The sequence below is a fragment of the Tenrec ecaudatus genome, chromosome 1, assembly GCF_050624435.1.
Source record: "Tenrec ecaudatus isolate mTenEca1 chromosome 1, mTenEca1.hap1, whole genome shotgun sequence".
Lineage (NCBI taxonomy): Eukaryota > Metazoa > Chordata > Mammalia > Afrosoricida > Tenrecidae > Tenrec > Tenrec ecaudatus.
The window spans coordinates 39014829-39034762 of record NC_134530.1 but is presented as its reverse complement, the minus strand read 5'-3'; the positions used below and the strand labels follow the sequence as shown (position 1 = coordinate 39034762).

Here is a 19934-nt window from a genome sequence, read left to right as displayed (position 1 = left end):
GTGCAGGCCTGGAAGAGTCTAGGGAACTTTCCCTCTCTGCACTCTTGGTCCCGGAATCACTGTGCGCCTCCTTCATACGCCCCTGACCCCCCACCCCCGGCCCCGCCTGGGCTGAGACCACCCCTGTAGGGCCAGCTGGTCTCTCCGCTCTCCTTCCGAAGGTTGGAGGCCCGCGTCCACCTCCAGGCCAACTGGACTGGCGCTCTGGAGCGTGAACGTAAGCCCTTCCCTTTCCGACTCCCCTCCCCCTCGTTTCTGAGACCCTCCCTCTAGGTGTTCAGATCCCGATGTTGCTCTTCCTTAGGGGGAGGGGCAGTGCAAGGCAATGCTTAACCCAAAGTCTGGTGTTAAGGACAGCGGCATCTCATCCCGGGCTGGCATGGGGGGTGGGGAGGGTACTTCCGAGAACCGCCCCCCGCCCCTCCCCGGAAATTCTCTGCTCCGGCTCAGCCTTCCCAGAGGCTGGCAGATGTAGTACCGCTCACCACCACCCGGGGGCAGTGATGCCCAGTCTAACGCCAACCCCCTGCCACCTCGGGTAGCACCTGGGAGAGGGGCGTGCCCAACCTGCAACCGGAGCTGGAAAGACCCTGCGACCATCGCCTGCGCTCGCTCACAAGGAGCACGCGGGGCACTGAGACCAGTTGGGTGTGCGATCTGTCCAAAGCCACCCGCGGAGCTGCAGCTGAGCGCTCTCCGTGCCACTCCACCTGGGGGCATTTCCTCGGTGGCTCAGGACAGCCTGGGGCAGCTCTGGAGGGGTGCAGCGGGGTCTTTGTGATCACTGGGGATAGCTCTGTCTGTTGGACATCTGTGTGTCTGATGGCTGTGGTAGGGGGCATTTGGAATGTGTGAGGGATGTTTGGGGTGTCTATGTGCAGCGGGGATACTTAGGGTGCCCCTGGGCGTGGAGCAGCTCAGGGAGGATGCTTTCGGGACCCAAGGTAGACCCATCCAGAGTCCCCACACCCTTGGTGCCACCAGCCACTGCCCCATGGAGGTTCCCTGGGTTCCCAGGGAGGGGGACAGGGCAGCTCTGCGGGTCAGGGCACACATGGGCTGTGGACCCAGCAGCTGAGCCTGCCCTCCATCTGGGTCTCTTGCTTTCTCCTGTTTTGTATTTTTTTTCCCCTCAAAGGGGATGAAAATAAACCCCGACCCTGCCATGGACTTAGCTGTGAGGACAGTGAGTTCACACACAGAACACCTGGTGCACAGCCTTCCCAGCAAAAACTCTCCCCGCCCCCCCACCTTCTGCGGAGACCCGGTACCTCCTGGGCTATTGCTGCCCAGCACCCATGTTCCCATTCCTTCCCGGCCCCTCTCCATCCCCACCCTCCTGCCCAACAAGAACCACACACACATAGGAATATAGAATTTTATCTCATTTTAGTTAAAAAAAATAATCGTACCACCAGATGAAGGAGCTTTGTGTGTGTGTGAGAGAGAGGGAGGGGGGAAAAACACAAAATGCCAAAAGAAATCTTTATATTCTTCTGTATAAACATATCCGCTAAGGCAAATGCCCTGCAGGGCCCCGGCTTCGGGACCTCATCTATGTAGGTTCTATGGCCAAAAAAATAACACCTCTGTCAGCCCGACGGGACTGTGGAGAACTCCCGGGGCATCTTACTAAAATAAAGAGTTATCGAGTTCAAAGCCGCGATGCTGCCAGGACACACAGACAGTTGCATAACTCTGGGCCTCGGGCCGAGCTGTGGTTCGGACTGGGTGACGGTCACAGTTTCACGACACAGCAAGGACACACGCACACCACATGGACACACAGGTGAGTGAGCACACAGAGGGGCGGGGTGCAGCTCGGGGTTAGCCATGCCCCCCCAGGGAGGGGTACAAGGAGGGCCCATCCCCAGTGGTGAGGTGGACTTCACTTGGGGCTGAATGGTGTGGAGGGGATGGTGGGAGACCCCTTTGCTCCCCACCCACCACCCAATGCATGCAAGACACATAAAAGCACTTTCTGGAAGCTTCCTGGAGACCAAGTGGTGGGTGGCTGTCCTTCTTAACAAGGAGTCAATCCTCCCTCCCACCCTATTCTCTCTGGGGAGGCCCACAGCACCCTCAGGTTGTTGAGGGTCGGGCTGGTGTTTCTGTTCCCTGACATGCCCCACAGAGGGTGGGCCTGTGAGGTAGATTCGCACAGCTGCCCCCTCCCCTGCCCTGAGGGCCCTGAGGTCAGGACTCTGTTGTCAGTTTGGGGTGTCAGGGACCTGGGTCTCTTCGGCACAGTGCACAGCACTCACCCACTCCCGCCCCACCAGAAGTAAGGGTGGCAGGGCTGCAGGTAAAGCCTGGGCTCCATCTGCCCAGGGAGCCTGGCTCTTTCCATGTCTGATGCCCCCACCCTGGTCTCCTTCCTCCGGAGCTCTGTGCAGGGGTTATTGGGGCCCTGGGGCTGGGAACACAGACTTGGGCTGAGAGATGGGGTGGGGAGGGCGGAGGAGGGGCAGCACACGAGCAGGAGTGAGAGTCCTAGAGCCCAGAGCAGGGCCCCACAAGGGCAGCAGCGTGGGAGCAGGTGGCAGGGCAGCTGGTGTGACACGGAAGCTAGAGAAACAGGAATAGCCAGGGAGGGCAGGCCGGCAGGGCACCCGCTGGAGTCATGGCCCAGGATCGGTGGGAGGGAGCAGCGGAAGCTAGGCCCCTCACGGGACCCTTTGCTTGTTCATTCACAGACATCAGCTTTTTCCAAGGGGTCCCTTCCGAGGGTTGAGCACCAGGCCCGGCCCCAGAGGGGCCCACCCCGCCTGCCCTTGCCCACTGGGCTGGGCGCTAGGCCACTGCGGGGTGGTCAGGCCCAGCTGCTGGCTACTTGAAGGTGGACTGTAACTCCTTGAAGGCCGCCTTCCGCTGCTTCAGCTCCTCGGCCTGCTTCTTCCTCTCCTCCTGCTCCGCCTTGATCTCCTCCTCAAAGCGGCTGGACACGTTGATGGCCTGGACCTGGGGTGCAGGGGAAGGGGCGGTCCAAGGATTTAGAAGGAAAACCAAAAAACAAACCCACTGCTATCGTATTAACGTGGACGCAGCGACACCCTGTAACTGTTTACAGAAATAGAAAGCCCCGTCGTTCTCCCTCGGCTGCCAGCAGCTGATGGTGCTGAACTGCCAACCATGCGGGTCACGGCCCAATGTGTAACCACTTCACCATGGATATTCAGGAGTTGACACAGAGGGGCTGTCATGGCGAGTGGCCTTCAAGTCGGCCTACACTGGTCGTTACGTCATGCACAGAGCAACCAAACTGCCTGGCCCTGCACCACAGCAAAACCCAACTGCTGCAATGCCTGCGGCTGCCAATAGCGATGCTCACAAGAAGCTCACCAGGCCTTTCTTCCGAGTCTGTCTCAGTCTGAGAGCCCCGCTGGACAGCATCATAGCCACAAATCTCTGCTGGCAGACAGGATGAGCAGGGGGCTTAAGAAACTATCAAAGGCACTAACTGATGTTATCATTTCCTGCCCTGGGCACCTCCAGGCCCACTTGTGGGTTCTCGCATGTTCCATTGACACTTGGAAGTCCGGATTGGAAGGCGGGGGTGGGGGAGGGGTGTAACCTTTGGGAGGAATGCTCTCAGTTTAAAGTGACCAGAGGGAGAAGCATGGGAAGGTGGGGCCCTGGGCACCGAGGTGTGTGCTGTTAAGTGGGGAGCAGGCACTTGGGGTGCTGGTGTGCAGGGGGCTCTGGGCTCAGGGTGCACCCTCTGGGTAGGTGAGGTCAGAGGCCCCGAGTGCAGCCAGTGGTGTTTCATGGGCCACCTGCTCTCTAGGTTCTTCCTTCTGAAGGCCTGGAGCTCTGGGGTGGCAGCCTGTGTGCCTGGTTGGTCCCTGTGCCCTATTCATGAGAACCACCCCTCACTCGGCCCCTGGGGAGGACTGGAGGCTGGAGCCTCGGCTGCACCAGGGGGCCACCCCTCGCTGCTGTTGGCAGGGGCGCGGGTCCGGCCCCGCCAGCGCCCCCTCCTCACCTTGGCTTCGAAGAAGCTCTTGGCCCCCTTTACGCCCTCAGTGGAGACGTCAATCTCAGAGAGGCGGGCCAGCACGTGGAGCCCGCTGTCCTCCTGCAGCTCGCCGGCTGCGGCCTTGCGGAAGATCAGGAGAAACTGCGCAGAGAGAAGCAGGAGGCGTCAGGGGCCAAGTCCCTGCCACACCAGTCCTAGCCTCAGGCCCATCCTGGGCAAAAGGCACCTGGGATCTTGCCCCTCTGCGCTCCATGTCCCTCTCTGGTCCCCCCTTTGCCCAACTGTACGAGGAGAGGCTGGATGACCATCTTTTGTATGCCTACTGTGTGGTGTTTAAGCCAGGGACCACCCACTACCCAGAGCCAGGTTGGCTCTGTCCACTGCCAACTTCCAAGAATCCTGGTAACATGTCTTCCAATGCCCCCTAGACACATCTTCTCTAAGAATTCCATTTATGGAAGACAAGGGACTTTTCCTGTGCCTACTCTGCAGATGGGAACCATCTTGTCCAAGGGACAGGAAGTGACTGAAGAGGGATTTGAACCTGTGTCCTCCTGACTTCAAATTGTTATCCTGTCCAGCCCACACCTTCCTCTCCGGAGACATCCTCCATAAGGACACCCTGCTAACTTTCTCTTTTAGGGCCTCTCTGCAGCTTCCGGCCTGAGTCGCTGTTCCTCTACGGCAACCCATTGGCACATAAGCCTATGCCACCTGGGGCCTGGGACCATGGCTGTCGGCCTTTGAGCCTCCATTACCTGCTCTGTTCAGAGCTCCTGCCTGAGGAGTGAAGAAAGCAACAGAGTGCCCAGGGCCATCCTGTCCTTTCCTCTCTGTCCCTGCCTCGCCTCCCGAGTCACAGCATGGGGCGACTCCATGCTCCCAAGTCTCTGCTTCTGTACCTGGGATTTTGTATCCAGAGGGCCTGGGTATTCAGGGACCACACACGACATGCTCGTGTAAGGACAGTCTCGGTCTCTCTGGGCCCCTGGCGGTGGGTGGGGCCTGGCAGCAGGCCTTACCTCCCGGAAGCTGAGCTTGCTGTCAAAGTCCTCGTCCACCTCCTTGATCATGTTCTTCAGGCCCAGGTGGGTCTGGGGGGCCCCGAGTTTCTCCATCATGAGCTTCAGCTCCATCAGGTCGATGAAGCCGTCCCGGCCGGCATCATACCTGTGGGCACAGAGCAAGAGCCTGAGGATACCCCGGCCCACCTCACCCCTGCAGGGATGAAGACATTCCCCTGGAAGAATGTGGTGGGACTCTAACCCTGGCCCTGTGGCTCTAATCCCGGCTAGAAAGACTGCTTCGTTTATTCTGTTAGCTACATCCTACTGAGTAGGGTCCTAAGTCTAATCACTCCTAAATTATACAATAGTGGATTTGATATACACACACAAGGATCATCACCAAGTCCAGGAACTCTGGACCAAGGAACGCCCAGGGCTGACAGCCAGGAAGCAAGCTGCCCAGGTAAGACCATTTGGACCTTTCCCCTTCGGCCTGTGCACAACCGACTTCTTTTCTTTAGAGCCCCCGCTGGTGGGTGGGATGGCGGCACCAGGTAACTAAGACACACGTGACTAGCCAGAGCAGTCACAGCCTGGACGCACAGAGCTGGGGTGGGGGTGGGGGGCCTTGGGGAGCGCCTCATCAGCCGGTAGAGTCTGTCTGCATGGTTATCTCCCGCGAGGAGGAGCGTGTTACCAGCGGTCTGTGTTGAAGAGCGCTAACCTGGAGACAAGCTGAAATCGCAGCCCGGGCAAAGAATTCATGACATCATGGGGGTGTGGACTAACCAGAAGTCACTGAATGCCTCAGGAATAGCTCGCCATGGACACTATTGGGACATTCTCAGCACTGTGGTGGTGGTGGGGGTATCTGCCTTGGGCATTGTGGGAGGGTTAGCAGTACCCTTGGTTCCCACCCACACTAGAAGCAGGGATCCCTCCCGAGTCATGACCATCACCATGATCAGATAGTATCAAATGTTCCCCGGGGGCAAAATGGTCCCCACTTTCGAACCTTGGGGACAGGCTGTGCTGTGCATGGAACGGGCAGCCTCTTTATGGAATTAACAGCTCCCGTCATTCAGGACCCACGACTTGTCTGTCAGTCTGTCGTGCAATGGCGGCTGGGGGTTGCTGTGATGTCGGTAGCTACGCCCGACAGTGGTATTTCAAATGCCAGCAGGGTCACCCACAGTGGATAGATTTCGGCAGGGCAGTACCCTCTTTTCTGGGGTCAACTTTATAGTAGCCACTGGGCGTGGGGAAGGGAGGAAGAGGACACACAGCCGGAGCTCCGCACGTGTGGAATGAACCCATCACACATGAATGAATACATGAAGTCAGACAGGGAGGCAGCAGGTACTCTGTGGCTTAGGGCAGGACTGGGGCTTTGGGGAGAAGTTCTTTCAAGCAGAGGGGCGGGTGTGAAGGCGTGGTGAGGAACAGCAGAGGAGGGACAGACTACGCAGGGTGTCGTGGTGTGGAGGGAGACCCCACCTGCTGGACGGTTAGAGAGGCCTTGGCAGGGGATCAGGTCTAACAATGTCCCTTCAGTTCTCTGGCTACCAACTGCCCAGCAGAGAAAAGGGTGGGAGTGGTAGGCAGTTTCTCAGTGTCCCTCTACACTGCACTTCTTAGGGCCCCTGGCTGGGGAGGTGTCCCCGGGGGCTAGGAGGAGTACACAGCCCGGTAGGCCAGGGCGTTCTGTACACAGCCTGGCTGTTTCCTGCTTATCAGGCTAAACAAACCAAAGCCTGCCCCGCTCTTCTCTCCAGCTGGCAGGGCGACAGCACTGTGACCCAGGGGGCTGAGTTCCAGAAACCTCAGACATCTTTCGTAAACAAACTGTACCCTCCTTAGGGTGGGTCCCCGCCCGGGTGGGTCGCCGCCCCCCACCCTGCTCCTGTTCTTCAAAGGCTCCGCAAGGCTATGGACACCTCATGGTGGAAAGGGAAATATACCAGTCGAGTCAGCTCCAATTCATGGTGACCCCCTGTGCTTCGGAGAAGAAAGACACCCAGAGTTTAAAATGGCTGGAGGATCCCTGGTGGCGCTGGGCTGCTCATTGCGAGATCAGCAGTTCAAATCCACCAGCTGCTCCTAGGAAGCGAGATAAGGCTGCCTGTTCCTGCACAGATCAACAGCCCCGGAAACCCCAGGGTGCTGCTAGGAGCTGGAATGGGCTCCGCGGCAGAGGGTTTGGAGCCTTTGGAGTACATTGCCAGGCCTTTCTTCCTACGCACTCCAAGGGCATACTCAACCCGCCAGCCTCATGTCAGCAGCTGAGCATGCAACCATTTGCTCTACCCAGAGGCTCTGCTCGCTTCCTAAAGCCTGTGCCCATGCCTGGGAGCATTCTGTACTTCCTTTTACTCAATTCTCCTAACAACCAGGCTGAGGCGACAGGGGTGGCTCAGAGAGCTTGGGTGCCCTGCCAGGGTCACGCAGCACTGGATGGACTGACACCCTCAGGTCCGCCTGGCTCATTTTCCACACCTTTGCTTTGTGCCCAGTCTGCCCGCAGCCCAACTCCCCGGGTGTGCCTGGGCCTGTCAGGAGAACACAGCCGGTGCCTGGAGCCCCGAGGTGGCATTTGTGTGAAGGGTATAAATAGTTCCCCAGCTAGTGAGTCACTGGTTGGAAGGGACACAGCACAGAAGCCAGGGTCTCTGGTGATGCCTGTGGGGAACACAGGGTCCGGAGGCCTTTTCCCCACCCTGGCGTGAGGGTGGGAGCGGGGACAGGCAGGCCGAGGGCCCTGTGGGCAATGGCCCTGGTTGAGGTACTCTGAGAGGCTGAGAGTTGTGGGGGTCAGGAAGCCAATGCTCCCATGGCCCAACCTCTACTATGAGTGGTGGGGCCTGCCCCACGGCCTTGGGACAGCCCTGCGAAGAGTGGCCTTGTCCTTCCTGAGGCAAGTCACACTGACCCCCACTTCAGCGCCCAACAGCCCCACCAGGTTCTCACCTGGGGCTCCGCCTGTGTAATGGCACTGCTGGGCACAGTTCAGGCTCTGCCAGGTGAGGCTCCCTCTCCGCCTCTCTCTAACGGCCTGCCTGGACACTTCTGGATGTCCTGACTGGATGGATGTGTGCGTGTGCACATACGCTACTGGCATCCAGTGGGTAGAGGCCGGAGAGGCTGCTAAATGCGTTGGGGTGCACAGGACAGCCCCCACACCAAATGGCAACAGTGCTGGGGTGGAGAGCCTCCCAGTGCACTGAGCCTCGCAGGGTCACTGTGAGGACTGGCTGAGCATTTTAGCAAGAAGCTTGGCATGCAGCCCACTCAAACAGCAGCTGCCACGGCCATGCTGCTGCTGCGAGCGGCAGTGGTTACATCCGCCCTGGCTCACGGTGACGCCACGCACAGCTGCTCAGCCCTGAGCCACCCTCCTGAGCAAGTGTGGACTGGTCTGCTGAGATGCGGTTTTCACCAAGTCTCTGAGCAGACTGCCAGGCCTTTCTTCCTACTCTGTCCTTATTGGGAAGTGCTGCTGACACCTGTTCAGCATCATCACAACATGCACAAGCGCCCACTGGCAGACAGGTGGTGCTGTGCACAAGGCGCATTGGCTGGGGGTGGAACCTGGCTCTCCCACCCCGACCAGTGAACTGCCTTGCCGCTGCCTCCACCACCACTGTAATGAGACCGAATTACATTTATTAAGCTCCTACTATGTGCTAGGCAGGGACCTGGCAGCGTAGTGGTTATACATTGGGCTGCCAACTGCAAAGTCAATGGAGAAAAATAAGGCTTTTGACTCCTGTAAAGAGTTAGTCCCAGCAACCCTCGGGGCAGCTCTACCCTGTCCGGAGGGCTGTTAAGATCCAGCATGGACTCCGTGACAGTGAGCTTGGATGCTGGACACATTCCTCACGGGACAGGGCTGGGTGGAGGGGGTGGGCGGGCGTACTTCCCTAGGCCCCAGGGATAGGAACCTCCTCCCTCTGCTGCCCCGTTGCCTCTGAGTCCCGTCCTTGCTTGACTGAATGCTTAAGCCAGCGGGTTGCTCGCCTAGCCAGGGTGGTTCCCGTTTCAGAGGAACCGCCCATGGAGTGTCCACACTTGGAGAGAACTCCAGACTAAGGCGCTCTCCATCCCTGGCAGCTCTTGGGCCTGGCTGGGCCGCAGCTCAAACCACAGGCTGCATCAATCAAGGGTCAATCAATTACTGGGCTGGGTTCATCTCCTGCGGGCGGGCCCCCCATGGGGGCAATGCAGGGGTTGGCGGCAGTGCCAGCCAGCTAGTCAGCCACCTATGGGGCCTCTCAGAGAGATGACACTGGGTGGGGCTGCTCCCAAGAGGCGCCCCCACCCCTCAGGAGGCGACATGCCAGGGACTCTGACGTAGGCGCTGGCCTGACAGAGGATGACCTTGAAGGTCGGTGCTCGTAGCAACTCCTAAGACTAACCTGCGCTCAGACTCCAGCTCTGCCACCTTTGGGCGACTCTGGCCACGTTACTTGACACCCCGAATCTCACTTGACCCACCTACGTCATGGAAACCAGAGGAGCACACTCAGGATGGAAGGATGACCCACGAGCTTGTCCCAGACCCTGCACCCCAGCTGCACTGCAGACACCTCCCCGCCACAATGCCAAGCAGTCCCCCATGCACATCTGCTGAAACTCACTCAGTGATGGTGGTGAGTTTAGTTTTGGTATGGTCCATTGAAACAAAAAAATCACTGCCATCGAGTGGATCCCACACATAATGACCGTATAGCACAGGGTAGAACTGCCCCTGTGGGTGTCTGAGACTGTCATTCTTGATGGACGTAAAAAAGCCTCAGCTTTCTCCAGCAGAATGCCTGTTGGTTTCCAACTGTTGACCTGTGGTTAGTAGCCTACCCATAACCCACTACACCACCAGGGCTACACACACACACACACACACACACACACACACACACACACACACACACAGTTGGCATCAAGTCAACTCTTGACTCACGGTGACCCAATATGTGTCAAAAAATCAACAATATTTCAGAAACAATCTCCAGGTCTTTTTTTTCTTGGAGTCCACCTCTGAGTGGACTTGAACTGGCAACGTTTCAGTCAGTAGCTGAGCCTGCCCATCATTTGCACCCACCAGGGTGCCCATCATCACAGTGGTTGATACAGCTGAGAACTTGTATGTACCAGATACTATTAAGTACATTGTAGCTAAAGTATAAAAATGAAGATCATACGAATAATAAGGACAGAAAAGTACAATGTACAAGGCGCCCCTTCCAAGGGCTCAAATCCAGAGAGTGCAGGTTGGGTGGAATGCTTAGTGCAGATATGCTGGAGGGCAGGGGCTGGACAAAATGACCAGGAAGCCCCCCAGCATTCCTCTTCTTGGAAAGTCCCACTACTTGCCCGCATGAGACCTTAGACCCGACTTGGTGGTGGCTGCAGAGGACAAGGGGAACTCAGACCTGAGTGGCTTTCTGGCTCCTCCTGCCAGTCCTCCTCTGACAAAGGGGCGACTGCCTCTCTAGCAGGTGGACAGTGGGCAACACAGGAGACCCTGTCCTCTACACCTTCCTCTATGCCAATGTGCACGCTGGAACGGAGGCTGTGTGGCTCAGTGGACCAGGAACAGAGAGCTCTGCACACAAGATCTTTCTAGGGAGCCTGGTCCACGCACGTTATGATACGTGAAGTTAAGCCCAGAGAGGGCAGGGAGCAGCCCAAGGCCACACTAAGCTGGTGCTCAGCAGAATCCCAATGGCTGGAAGGTGTTCTTCCCTCCCTCTCTCTCTCGCTCTTATCTCTCAGCCCTTGAGGGTCCTGAGTTCGTATGTTTTCAGGGTGGGTAGAGGGGTCTGGGTTCTCAGCCTGGGAACTTAATGCCATCCATCGGCAGGGCTACTGAGAGCTCAGTATTTCCCTCAGTACAGGAGGGAGGTGAGGCCTGGCTCCTTGCCCACATTCCTACCTCCTCCCCCTCAATAGCTCCCATCAGGGAGGGCTCAGCAGCTGCTGCCCGGGATGCCAGTGACAAAGTCCCCTGCCAGCAGGCTCCCCCCACCCCGACGGAAAGTGGAGCAGCCAGCCACCACCCAGGAAGAGACTGTCCCTTTGGCCTGAGCATGGCTCTGCCAAGCTGGCTTGCGAAGCTGGAAGAGGGCAGTGGCAGGGCCTACTGTGTCCAGTAGCCATGCCTTGGCCACATACTCAGGACTTGTCCCATGTCAGAGCAATGTGGCTGCTCTTTGCTGAGCACTTACTATGTGCCAGGCACGGGGTGAAGGGCTACACACCAGTCTCACAAGAGCTCCATGGACGGGCGTGCCCACCTCTATTACACAGGCGAGGAGACAGGCTCCAAGAGGAACTGACTTGGCCAAGATCAGAGAATCAGAGTTGGCAAGGGCACAGCTGAACCCAGAGCTGATCAAGAACCAGTTCCTGCAATGACGTCGCTGTGTCCTTAGGCCTTGCAGGCCCGACACTGGCAACCTTTGAAGGCCTGCCAATCGGCCTTGTAGCAGGGTCCAATGCTTTGCACAGTTTCCCGGCTTGCTGCCTTAAATGCCTCTGTGGATGGAAGACCTCCTACCTGAGGAGGTTCACTTTGGCTCTGGAGGTGTCATTAGAAAGCTGCTCCTGGAGCCCCTCATAGAGGGGTTTAGGAGAGGAGATGGGTTAATTAGGGTGTGAAGTAGTATCGATGAAGAACACAGCTTTCCCCCAGATCCTGGATGCTTCCTCCCCCCAACTACCATGATCTGAATTCTACCTTGCAGGGCTGGATAGGACAGAGGCTGTACACTGGTACATATGAGGGTTGGAGGTACAGGGAATCCAGGGTGGATGATACCTTCAGGACCAAGGGTGTGAGGGACGATGCTGGGAGAGTGGAAGGTGAGTGGGTTGGAAAGGGGGAACTGATTACAAGGATCCACATGTGACCTCTTCCCTGGGAGAGGGACAGCAGAGAAGGGGGGAAGGGAGACTCCGGATAGGGCAAGATATGACAAAATAACGATGTATAAATTACCAAGGGCATATGAGGGAGGGGGGAATGGGGAGGGAGGGGGGAAAAAAAAAAGAGGACCTGATGCAAGGGGCTTAAGTGGAGAGCAAATGCCTTGAGAATGATTGGGGCAGGGAATGTATGGATGTGCTTTATACAATTGATGTATGTATATGTATGGATTGTGGTAAGAGTTGTTTGAGTCCCTAATAAAATGTAAAAGAAGAAAAGAGAAAAAAATGATTAGGGCAAAGACTGTACAGATGTGCTTTATACAACTGATGTATGTATATGTATGAACTGTGAAAAGAATTGTATCAGCCCCAATAAATTGTTAAAAAAAAAAAAAAAAAAAGAAAGCTGCTCCTGGTTTGTGAGCTGTACTGTGTGGTCTGTGGGGAGCGAGGCAGTCATGGCTCAGGAGACAGGTGAGGAGCACAGAGACCCCAATTCTGTCCCCCTGATGGCCTCTCTGGACACGAGGGTGCCCAAGAGGGACATAGCTGGAGAAGGAACTGCTCATGGGCTCAGGGCCCCCCACCAGACCTGCCTGGCTTTGGTCTCAGTAGTCACATAGACGTGCCTCTCCCCAGGTCCAGGTTCTAACTTAGGAGGTCCTGAAGGCTTCTAGACTCCGACTTTATCTGTCCTGCAAGATGGGAGGGCAGGCCCCAGAGCCTGCACAACAGAGCAGCTCTGGTCTTGCTGGCCAGTCTGGCTCAATGGCACTGGCCTTCCCAGGCAGCCTGGCAATGCCTGCTTCTCCAAGGAGTGAGGAGGAGGGTGGGTGTCTGCATGCTTAGGAGTACCCACCCCATGCCTGCCTGCCTCACTGGGGAAAGCCCCGCCACTCACCATTTCCTCCGGCCCAGTGTGGAATCTGCTGCTCCGAGTCAGAGGTGTGTGTGTGTGGTATGTGTGTGTGTGTGTGTGTGTGTATGAGAGAGACAGACAGAGGGACAGAGTCAGAGACACAGAGAGAGAGAGAGAGAGAGAGAGAGACAAGCCCAAGCAGGTGCTAGTGAGCATGCAAGCACCTAAGCTAATGGCAATCCGCTGGAGTAGGAGTCCCTGGGTGGTGCAAACGGTTAAGGAGCTTGGATGCTTACCTAAAGGTTGGAGGCTTGAGCCCACCCAGAGATGCCTTGGAAAAAAGGCCTAGTGATTGATCTACAAACACAGACAGATGGACAGTATGTGTGTCAGGGTTCCCTGGTTCCCTAACCCTGGGTTCATCAAGAGCTCCTGTCTCCCTCTTGCAGCCGAAGCAGCCAGTATCCCACCTGCAGCGTCCTCTGCCTTGTCCCCAGGCCACGCTTCATAATGACAATTATGACAGTGATGCAAAGAACATTTGTTGCACGTCTGGTATAACACCGTGTTTACTGGGGTGGCTTCATGTCCATTCCATTCATCCTGCTGTGGCCGTCTACTCAGACTAAGTAACCTGCCCGTCCCTCTCAAAGCAGAGGTGAGGTAGCTGAGGGCTTCTCAAACTGCAAAGTGCACATGAATCTGGTGAAATTGCAGGTTCTATGTCAGTCGGTCTGGGGTAGAACACGAGGCTCTGTGCTTCTATCCAACAGGTTCTCGGGTGTTGCTGATGCTGCTGGCCCAGGGGCCACGTTAAGTAACCAGGGAGTGGGGTTGGATGGACCCAGGTCTAAGGTCTGTTCTCTGTGAGGAGCTGAGCCACACACACCTGTTCTTATCTGCCAAGTGGGTGATGAGAATCTCACAGGCTGTTCAGGAAAGGTCACCGAGGAGGCAAAGTGCCTGGAACCAGGTGGGTGTGCTGACCAGCGGTGGTCTTTGACCGCAGGCAAGGGGCCCAGTGCTGGGTGCGGCTGATACTGGAAGGCTCAGAGAGGACCCTTGTCTGGCAGTGAACCCTCGCTTCTCCAATGTCCTTGAACGGCAGACATTAGCCAAGGAGATGCTGCTTGGCACACAGGGAACTCAGCCGGAGGAGGGTACAGCAGGGACTGTCCCAGCTGAGGTTGCAGAAAGATTTGGCCTTCTCCCACCAGCCTGGCCCTGCAGATGAGGCTTCCCACCCCCCAGTGCCTGGGTGCTCACAGCTGAAGCCTGGCTCAGGCCTTGGCCCCCAAGGCAGGCAGGAAGGTGCAACCCAAAGGGGAACTAAAATCCACCAGTGGGAAGGGAGCCAGGAGGTGATTCAGATGCCAAGGGAAGTGGGAGGGGGGAGAGGGGGACTGAATCTGGGCAACACCCCCTTTCCAGGTCTTCCAAGCCCAGGGAAGAAGGTGTAGGGTACTTCCTCCAAAGCCAGGCCTTTGGAAGGAGGAAGGACCGAACCTCCTAGGGCCCACACAGGGTTTTGAGGCTCTTTGAAGTCCTGACCATAAACCAGCCGGCAGAGGCCTCTGGGATCTCCTGCCGGCTGACCTGCCTCTGCCACTTGTTATAACCTTGGACCAGTCTCATCTGTCTTGATTGCTTGTCTGCCAAATGGGCATCAGGATAGTTCTACCGCCCTGCTGGGAAGGGGACAGAATTCAATTCCTTAAGTAAGGACTAAACATAGGACCCCTGGTGGTGTAGTGGCTGCTCGTTGGGCTGCTAACTGCAAGTTCAATGGTTTGTAACAACCAGCTTCTCTGAGAGGAAGACAGGGCCTTACTCCTGTAAAGAGGCCCCGTCTCGGAAACTCACAGCGGCAGTTTTACCCTGCCCCGTCGGGTCACTATGAGTCGGCATTGACTTGATGGCAGTGAGTTTGGCTTTGGGTTTTGGACTGGTGCCCTAGTTAGCGAGGAGAGGGTGTGGAGGGGGGGAGCGAGGGGGGCACATTGGCATGGCGCTGTCTCTGCAGGCTCATCCTCTCTACCTGCGACCCTGTGAGAACTTACAGGCCGGCGGTCCCAATAGAGAAAGGCACCGTGGGATCACCCTCTCCATCTACCTTTGTTCTCTCTGAGACGTTCCACCTCTTAAGGGCAGGGACCTTAATCTCCACAGAACTCCCGGGACCCTACTGCGAGGTCTGCGGGCATGAACTGATGCTGCTCCAGCACTTGACCCAAAGATGGGCTCTGGACAGAGACACCGACTTCCCCCACTGAACTCTCAGGCCTCTCCCAGGGGAAACGGAGGTTCTGAGGAGCTGGGGCCCCATGGGGTCACCGCTCATTCGGCAGTGGGAGCCCCAGTTCCCTATCACTCCAGGGCCGCTTCTGCCCTTGTTTCGGCACCCGCCTGCTACGTACATGATTATGAACTCACTTCCCCATTTTGGTGCTTTTACAAAGCCATACTTAGGTGTCAGCCAGAGCTTCTGTTCTCAGAAGGAGAAGAGGAAGGTCCTCACACTGTGTCCCAAAGCAATGAGGCTGTTTCCAGCTAGGCAGGCCCAGGGGCTCCGTGGGGGTTAAGGCAGCGAGTTGCTGTGATGGGGTTCCTCGATGCCTCATCAGGGTCCTACTAGGGACCAGGAGAGGGTGTGTAGAGGGGTTGTGGGCTGGGCGTGAGGATGGCATCACTCACAGGTGCGTGCCGGGCCGGGCATGGGGGTAAGCGTGCAGTGACAGCCCTGCACAGTGGAGACTGCGATCACGCTGCAGGTGAGGCTCGAGCTCAGGAAGGTTTTGGCACCTTGCCCCAGGTTCCTCAGCTGGGGTTCACACCCAGCACTGCAGATGCCAGAGCACCACACTGCCTTTCAGGAGCAGCGCAGGGGTGAGGGTCTAAGGAGAAGCCTGGGAGCTCAGCAGGTGGAAGGCAGGAAGGGGAGGGTCAGCGGGAACTTGTGAAGGGATGAGCTATCCAGCAGGAAGGGGACATACGATGGAATGGCTGGGGACAAGGCTGGGGAAGAGGCTGGGACCTAGGGCACCGTCCTCGGGTTCCTTGGCTCAGTTATGTGGCTGCTGACCTTTCTGGCAGGTCTCAGCTTACAAACCCTGCTGGAGCCCCTCTTGGGCTTGCTGCCAGCCCAGAGGTGAGTTCCCCCGACATTTTTGAGGTCCATTCCAACGACCCTCTCTTGCTTAGGAGTAGATTCCAGAGACTGCCCTGGGTGGATGGACACAGAAGGCTGCCTAGGGAAGGGGTGGGGGGTGGGGGCTGGGCTATGAGACCTAGTGTTGGGCACCCTGCCATTTCCTGTAGGCCTTTCCTCCTTGAGAAGTGGGTACCACTCTCCCCATCATATAGACACAGATGTTTTGGGCTGGTCACTGAGAGCTAGTCATGGTGCCTTTCTGAGCCTCAGTTACCTCATCTGTAAAATGAGGTGAGATTCTGGAAACTGCACAGCTAGCTGTGAGCACAAGTTCAGGGAGGGTGGCAGCCAGCTTGTCTTCCCTGGGCACCCTGTGCGCATGAAGGATCTGCTGAGGGCATATGGAGCGGACGAGCCTGAAGGCTCTGGAAGACTGGCTTGCCACCCACAAGGGCTCAGGCTCCTGGGAATCATCAGAGCAGGGTGCTCCTTTAAGCCCACCCAGAGGTACCTCAGAAGAAAGGCCTGACCAATCTACTTTCCAAAAACCAGTTCTTGAAAACCCTCACTAGCAGTTCTCTTCCGACGCACGGGGTTGTCTTGAATTGGAGCAGACTCAGAGGGTTGGTGGTCTTGTCCCTAGGCACTTCCATGGCTCAGCCAAGATGGAAGTTCAGACTTCCATGTTCCCCGCTTCCCTTGCTTATCTCTGGTGGGTGGCTGACCAGGAGGGCTGGGCTCCCCTCCTCCCTTCCTGGGAGCTGGGGACAGGGTGGAATCCCTGGGCAGTGCCTGGTTCCGATGTCCTGGCGGCAAGCCCCATGCCCTGCTTGGACCAAGGAGGCTACAGCCCCACTTGGACAGTGGAAGCAGAATGGGGTTTTGTCCTCGCCGAGAGCCCGTCTGCTGGCTGTTAACGAGCTGGGCTGGCTCTCAGGGACACTGGAACCTTGTTTCCTGGTATACAAAATCTGCAGCCTTTCACTCTTGCCAGGGCCTCAGGCTCTGGCCACTTCCTTCCCTAGAGGGCCAACTCTCTGGCACCCGCTCCACCATCCCCCTCTTCCAAAGGCTTGCAGGGGCTCAGCATCCCCCACCCAGCTCCATTAAATTCCCTCTTCATAAACACCCAAACCCCTCCCATCAAACTAACTCCCAAGCAGCCTCTTGCAAGTGGGCTGATTTTACTATCGCAGGTTCAATACATAGTCGTGGGCTCCCTCCCGCTTAAGTGCTGCCTCCCAGGCCCCTCCTGACTTGGGTGTGGGGGGGTCTGGGTTCTCCCCAGGAGCTCCAGCTTTCGTTAGTGCGTGTGTGGTGATGGTGGTGGTGGTTGGGGCAGAAGGAGGGTCTTGGGGGAAGGCGGGCATGGGATTGGCAGTGGGGCCACAAGGTGGGACACTAATCAGATCAGGGGGTGGAGGGGTGGGAGGAGTGTGCTGCCACAAGGAAGCAGATGATTGTGCCTGGAAACCAGAGTGACTACAGAAGGGAGGCACAGGCCTGGGTTCAAATCCCGGCTCCATCATTTTCTAGCTGTGTGGCCTGGGTAAGCTACTGAACTTCTCCGGGCTTCCTGCTCCCCATCTGCACAATGGGATGGCACTTGTTCCAGATGCCTGGAAGTACTATTACTACAGTACTGTTAATACTAGCTGCATTTGAGTAATTTCCCTTCATTCCCCCTTGTGGGGGCACAAGCTCTACAAGGAAGCTTCAGCAAATGAAGCCGCACCCACCCCTGGGCTCAGGAAGCCCTGCATCTAGTCCCTCCAGGAATCTTGGGAATCCTGCTCTCCTGACTCAGCTGCCAGTTTGGGGCTGGGAAGAGACATGAGGCCTTTCCACCCAGGATTCACAGAGGCAGGCTTCTTGGAGCCCCAGAACTCCCACCCATGGGCTCAGCACGTGGTCAAGCTTGGTTTGCTCCCAGGCTGACCCCTGGGAAATAAAATAGGGTTCCCAGCACTTCACTGGCCTCCTCTGGGCAGGGCCAAATGCAGAAGCGGCAGCTGCAGCAAGAGGTGAGCCTTTCTCAAGCTGTGGGCTTGCAAAACAGCCCCTAGCTGGCTTCCTGCTTGGTGTCTGGGTTCTGTCGGCTGCCAGTGGTGTGTGACAGTGGCCATTGTCCGGGTAGGCTAGACATTCTGACTCCTCCACCCAAGACCTCCTCAGGATGAGTCAACCTCTGTACTCCAGATCGGTGGACTCCCTACCAGAGCCAGGGGCCAGGGTGTGGGCAACAGGAGCGGAGGAACTATGTATGTGGGGGGACTGGACCTGAACATGGCTGACCACATCACACCTCGGGAGTGGGGAGAACCCGGATGAACCCCTTGGGGAACTGGAGCCCTCTCTCTCTAGGTTCCTCCCCAGAGACGGGAAGTTTGAGGGGCTGAGCCCCAGGTCTGGGGTTAGCCATCTAACCTGCAGTGTGTGGAACAGTCCCCTTATGACTGGTGTGTGTGGGCCCCTCAGGGGGTAAAGGGACACAGGGGGACAGGAAAGACACAGAGGTGGTTGTAAAGTGGTCGGAGGGGTGGCTGAGAGCAAGCGGGAAGGCAGGGCCATATGTGGAGGGAAGGATTCCAATCCCAGAAGGCACTGGCATGAAGGGGTGGCTAAGGGGTGGGATGTGTAGTAAGTACCTGCAGGTGAGGCCAAGGACTGAGGCAGGGTGTGTCTGATGGTAATAGGCCCAGAAGGATCAGGAAGCGGCCTGGGCTAACCCTGAGGTCAGAGGTAAGAGAGGGAGTGGCTGGAGAGTCCCAGCTGAGGGGGCTAAGCGGGGCAGGGGAGTCGCTGGAAACAGGAGGGGAGGCTGCAGGTTATTCAGTGCTGGTGGGCCAGGGCATGCCACCATGTCTCGCCTGGACACGGGGTGGGGTGGGGGAGGTGGGGTGTGGTGAGGTGTGTGTGTGTGTGTAGGGGGTGAGGGGAGGGTGTACGGGGCTGATGATTATCTGGCGTGGCACAGATGGTGTCCAGTGGGCCAGCGTCACTAATGAAGGTGATCGCGTGCCAGTGGCCGGGGGTCCCCAGACCATCATGCGTAATGGAGTGGCGGATCACGCAGCCTCGGGAGAATCTGGAGCTGGCCACGGGGTCCCCAACCCAGGCGTGACTGCCTAGGGGCAGGAGTCCCGAGGCGGTGCGGAATGGGGGTTCGGGGCCCGGGGCCGAGTGGCGGGGTGGGTGGGAAGGCCGGGTGGCGGCGCGGGCACTCACTGTTTGAACATCTTCTCCATGTCCTTGATCTGCTTCCTGGAGAACTCCTTGAACTCGGTGTAGGGGTTGAAGACGCGGCGGCTGGGCGACTGGGGCTCGCCGATGCCCTGGTTGAGGTCGGCGCGCCGCAGCAGCTTGGCGCTCAGCTCGTCGTCCGCGCTGCCCAGCGCCTCGGCCCCCTCGTCGGGCGCGGGCGCCCCCGCCGCCGCCGCCCCGTTCAGGTCGGGCTGCTCGGCCGCCTCGCTGCCGCCCTCGTCCTCCAGCTGCAGCCGCCGGCTCAGCTTGGTGGCCAGCTCGTCCGTGGCCATGGTGGCCCGCGCGGCGCTCCCTCTGCCCGCGCTCTTCCTCTTCCTGACACTCGCCGCGCTCGGCGCCGCCCCGGGAGGCGGGGCTTAGGCCCCTCGCGGGGACCGCCCCCGCCCGCCCCCCGCCCGCCCCGCGCTGCCCGCGCGGCTCGCGCGTGATTGATTTGCATCGTCCCGCGTTCAGTATGCCGGGGTCTGCGAGCCCGTCACCCCCAACCCCATTTAGAGTTGCGGAGGGGGGGGCGGGGCGTGCCTGCAAAAACAGCCCCCCCTTCGCATCCTCGGCGCAGCTGAGCGAGCGAGCGCAGGGAGCCGGGGCGGTGGGAAGAGAAGCTCCGCTGGGTCCACTGAGTTAGGTAGGGAGTGAGTCAGGGGGGCTCGGGGGAAGTGGGGGCGCCGCCCCCCCTTCTCTGGAATCCCCACGCCAGGGAAGTCGTAATCTTGTGTCTGTGACACTCCGTCTGTTGTCATGGAGACG

At 58.0% G+C, this 19934-nt stretch overlaps 1 protein-coding gene across 1 annotated transcript; it reads right to left on the bottom strand.

The window, feature by feature from the left end:
• Window positions 1–1372: 1372 nt before the first annotated feature.
• EFHD2 (EF-hand domain family member D2) lies at window positions 1373–19514 on the bottom strand. The gene is made up of 4 exons (XM_075550936.1): window positions 19152–19514; window positions 5002–5149; window positions 3986–4120; window positions 1373–2961 (listed from the first exon to the last, which is right to left on the bottom strand). The coding sequence occupies exons 1-4, from the start codon at window positions 19457–19459 to the stop codon at window positions 2830–2832; spliced, it is 723 nt and encodes a 240-aa protein (XP_075407051.1). The 5' UTR covers window positions 19460–19514; the 3' UTR covers window positions 1373–2829.
• Between the last annotated feature and the right edge of the window lie 420 nt (window positions 19515–19934).

Bases quoted from the DNA above. Each gene is read 5' to 3' on its own strand.
- EFHD2 (XM_075550936.1), bottom strand. From the start codon at position 19,459: ATGGCCACGGACGAGCTGGCCACCAAGCTGAGCCGGCGGCTGCAGCTG. The intron at 5,150-19,151 runs GTGAGTGCCCGC...CTGTGCCCACAG, and splicing joins ATGGAGAAGATGTTCAAACA to GTATGATGCCGGCCGGGACG. The intron at 2,962-3,985 runs GTGAGGAGGGGG...CCTGCACCCCAG, and splicing joins AGAGCTTCTTCGAAGCCAAG to GTCCAGGCCATCAACGTGTC.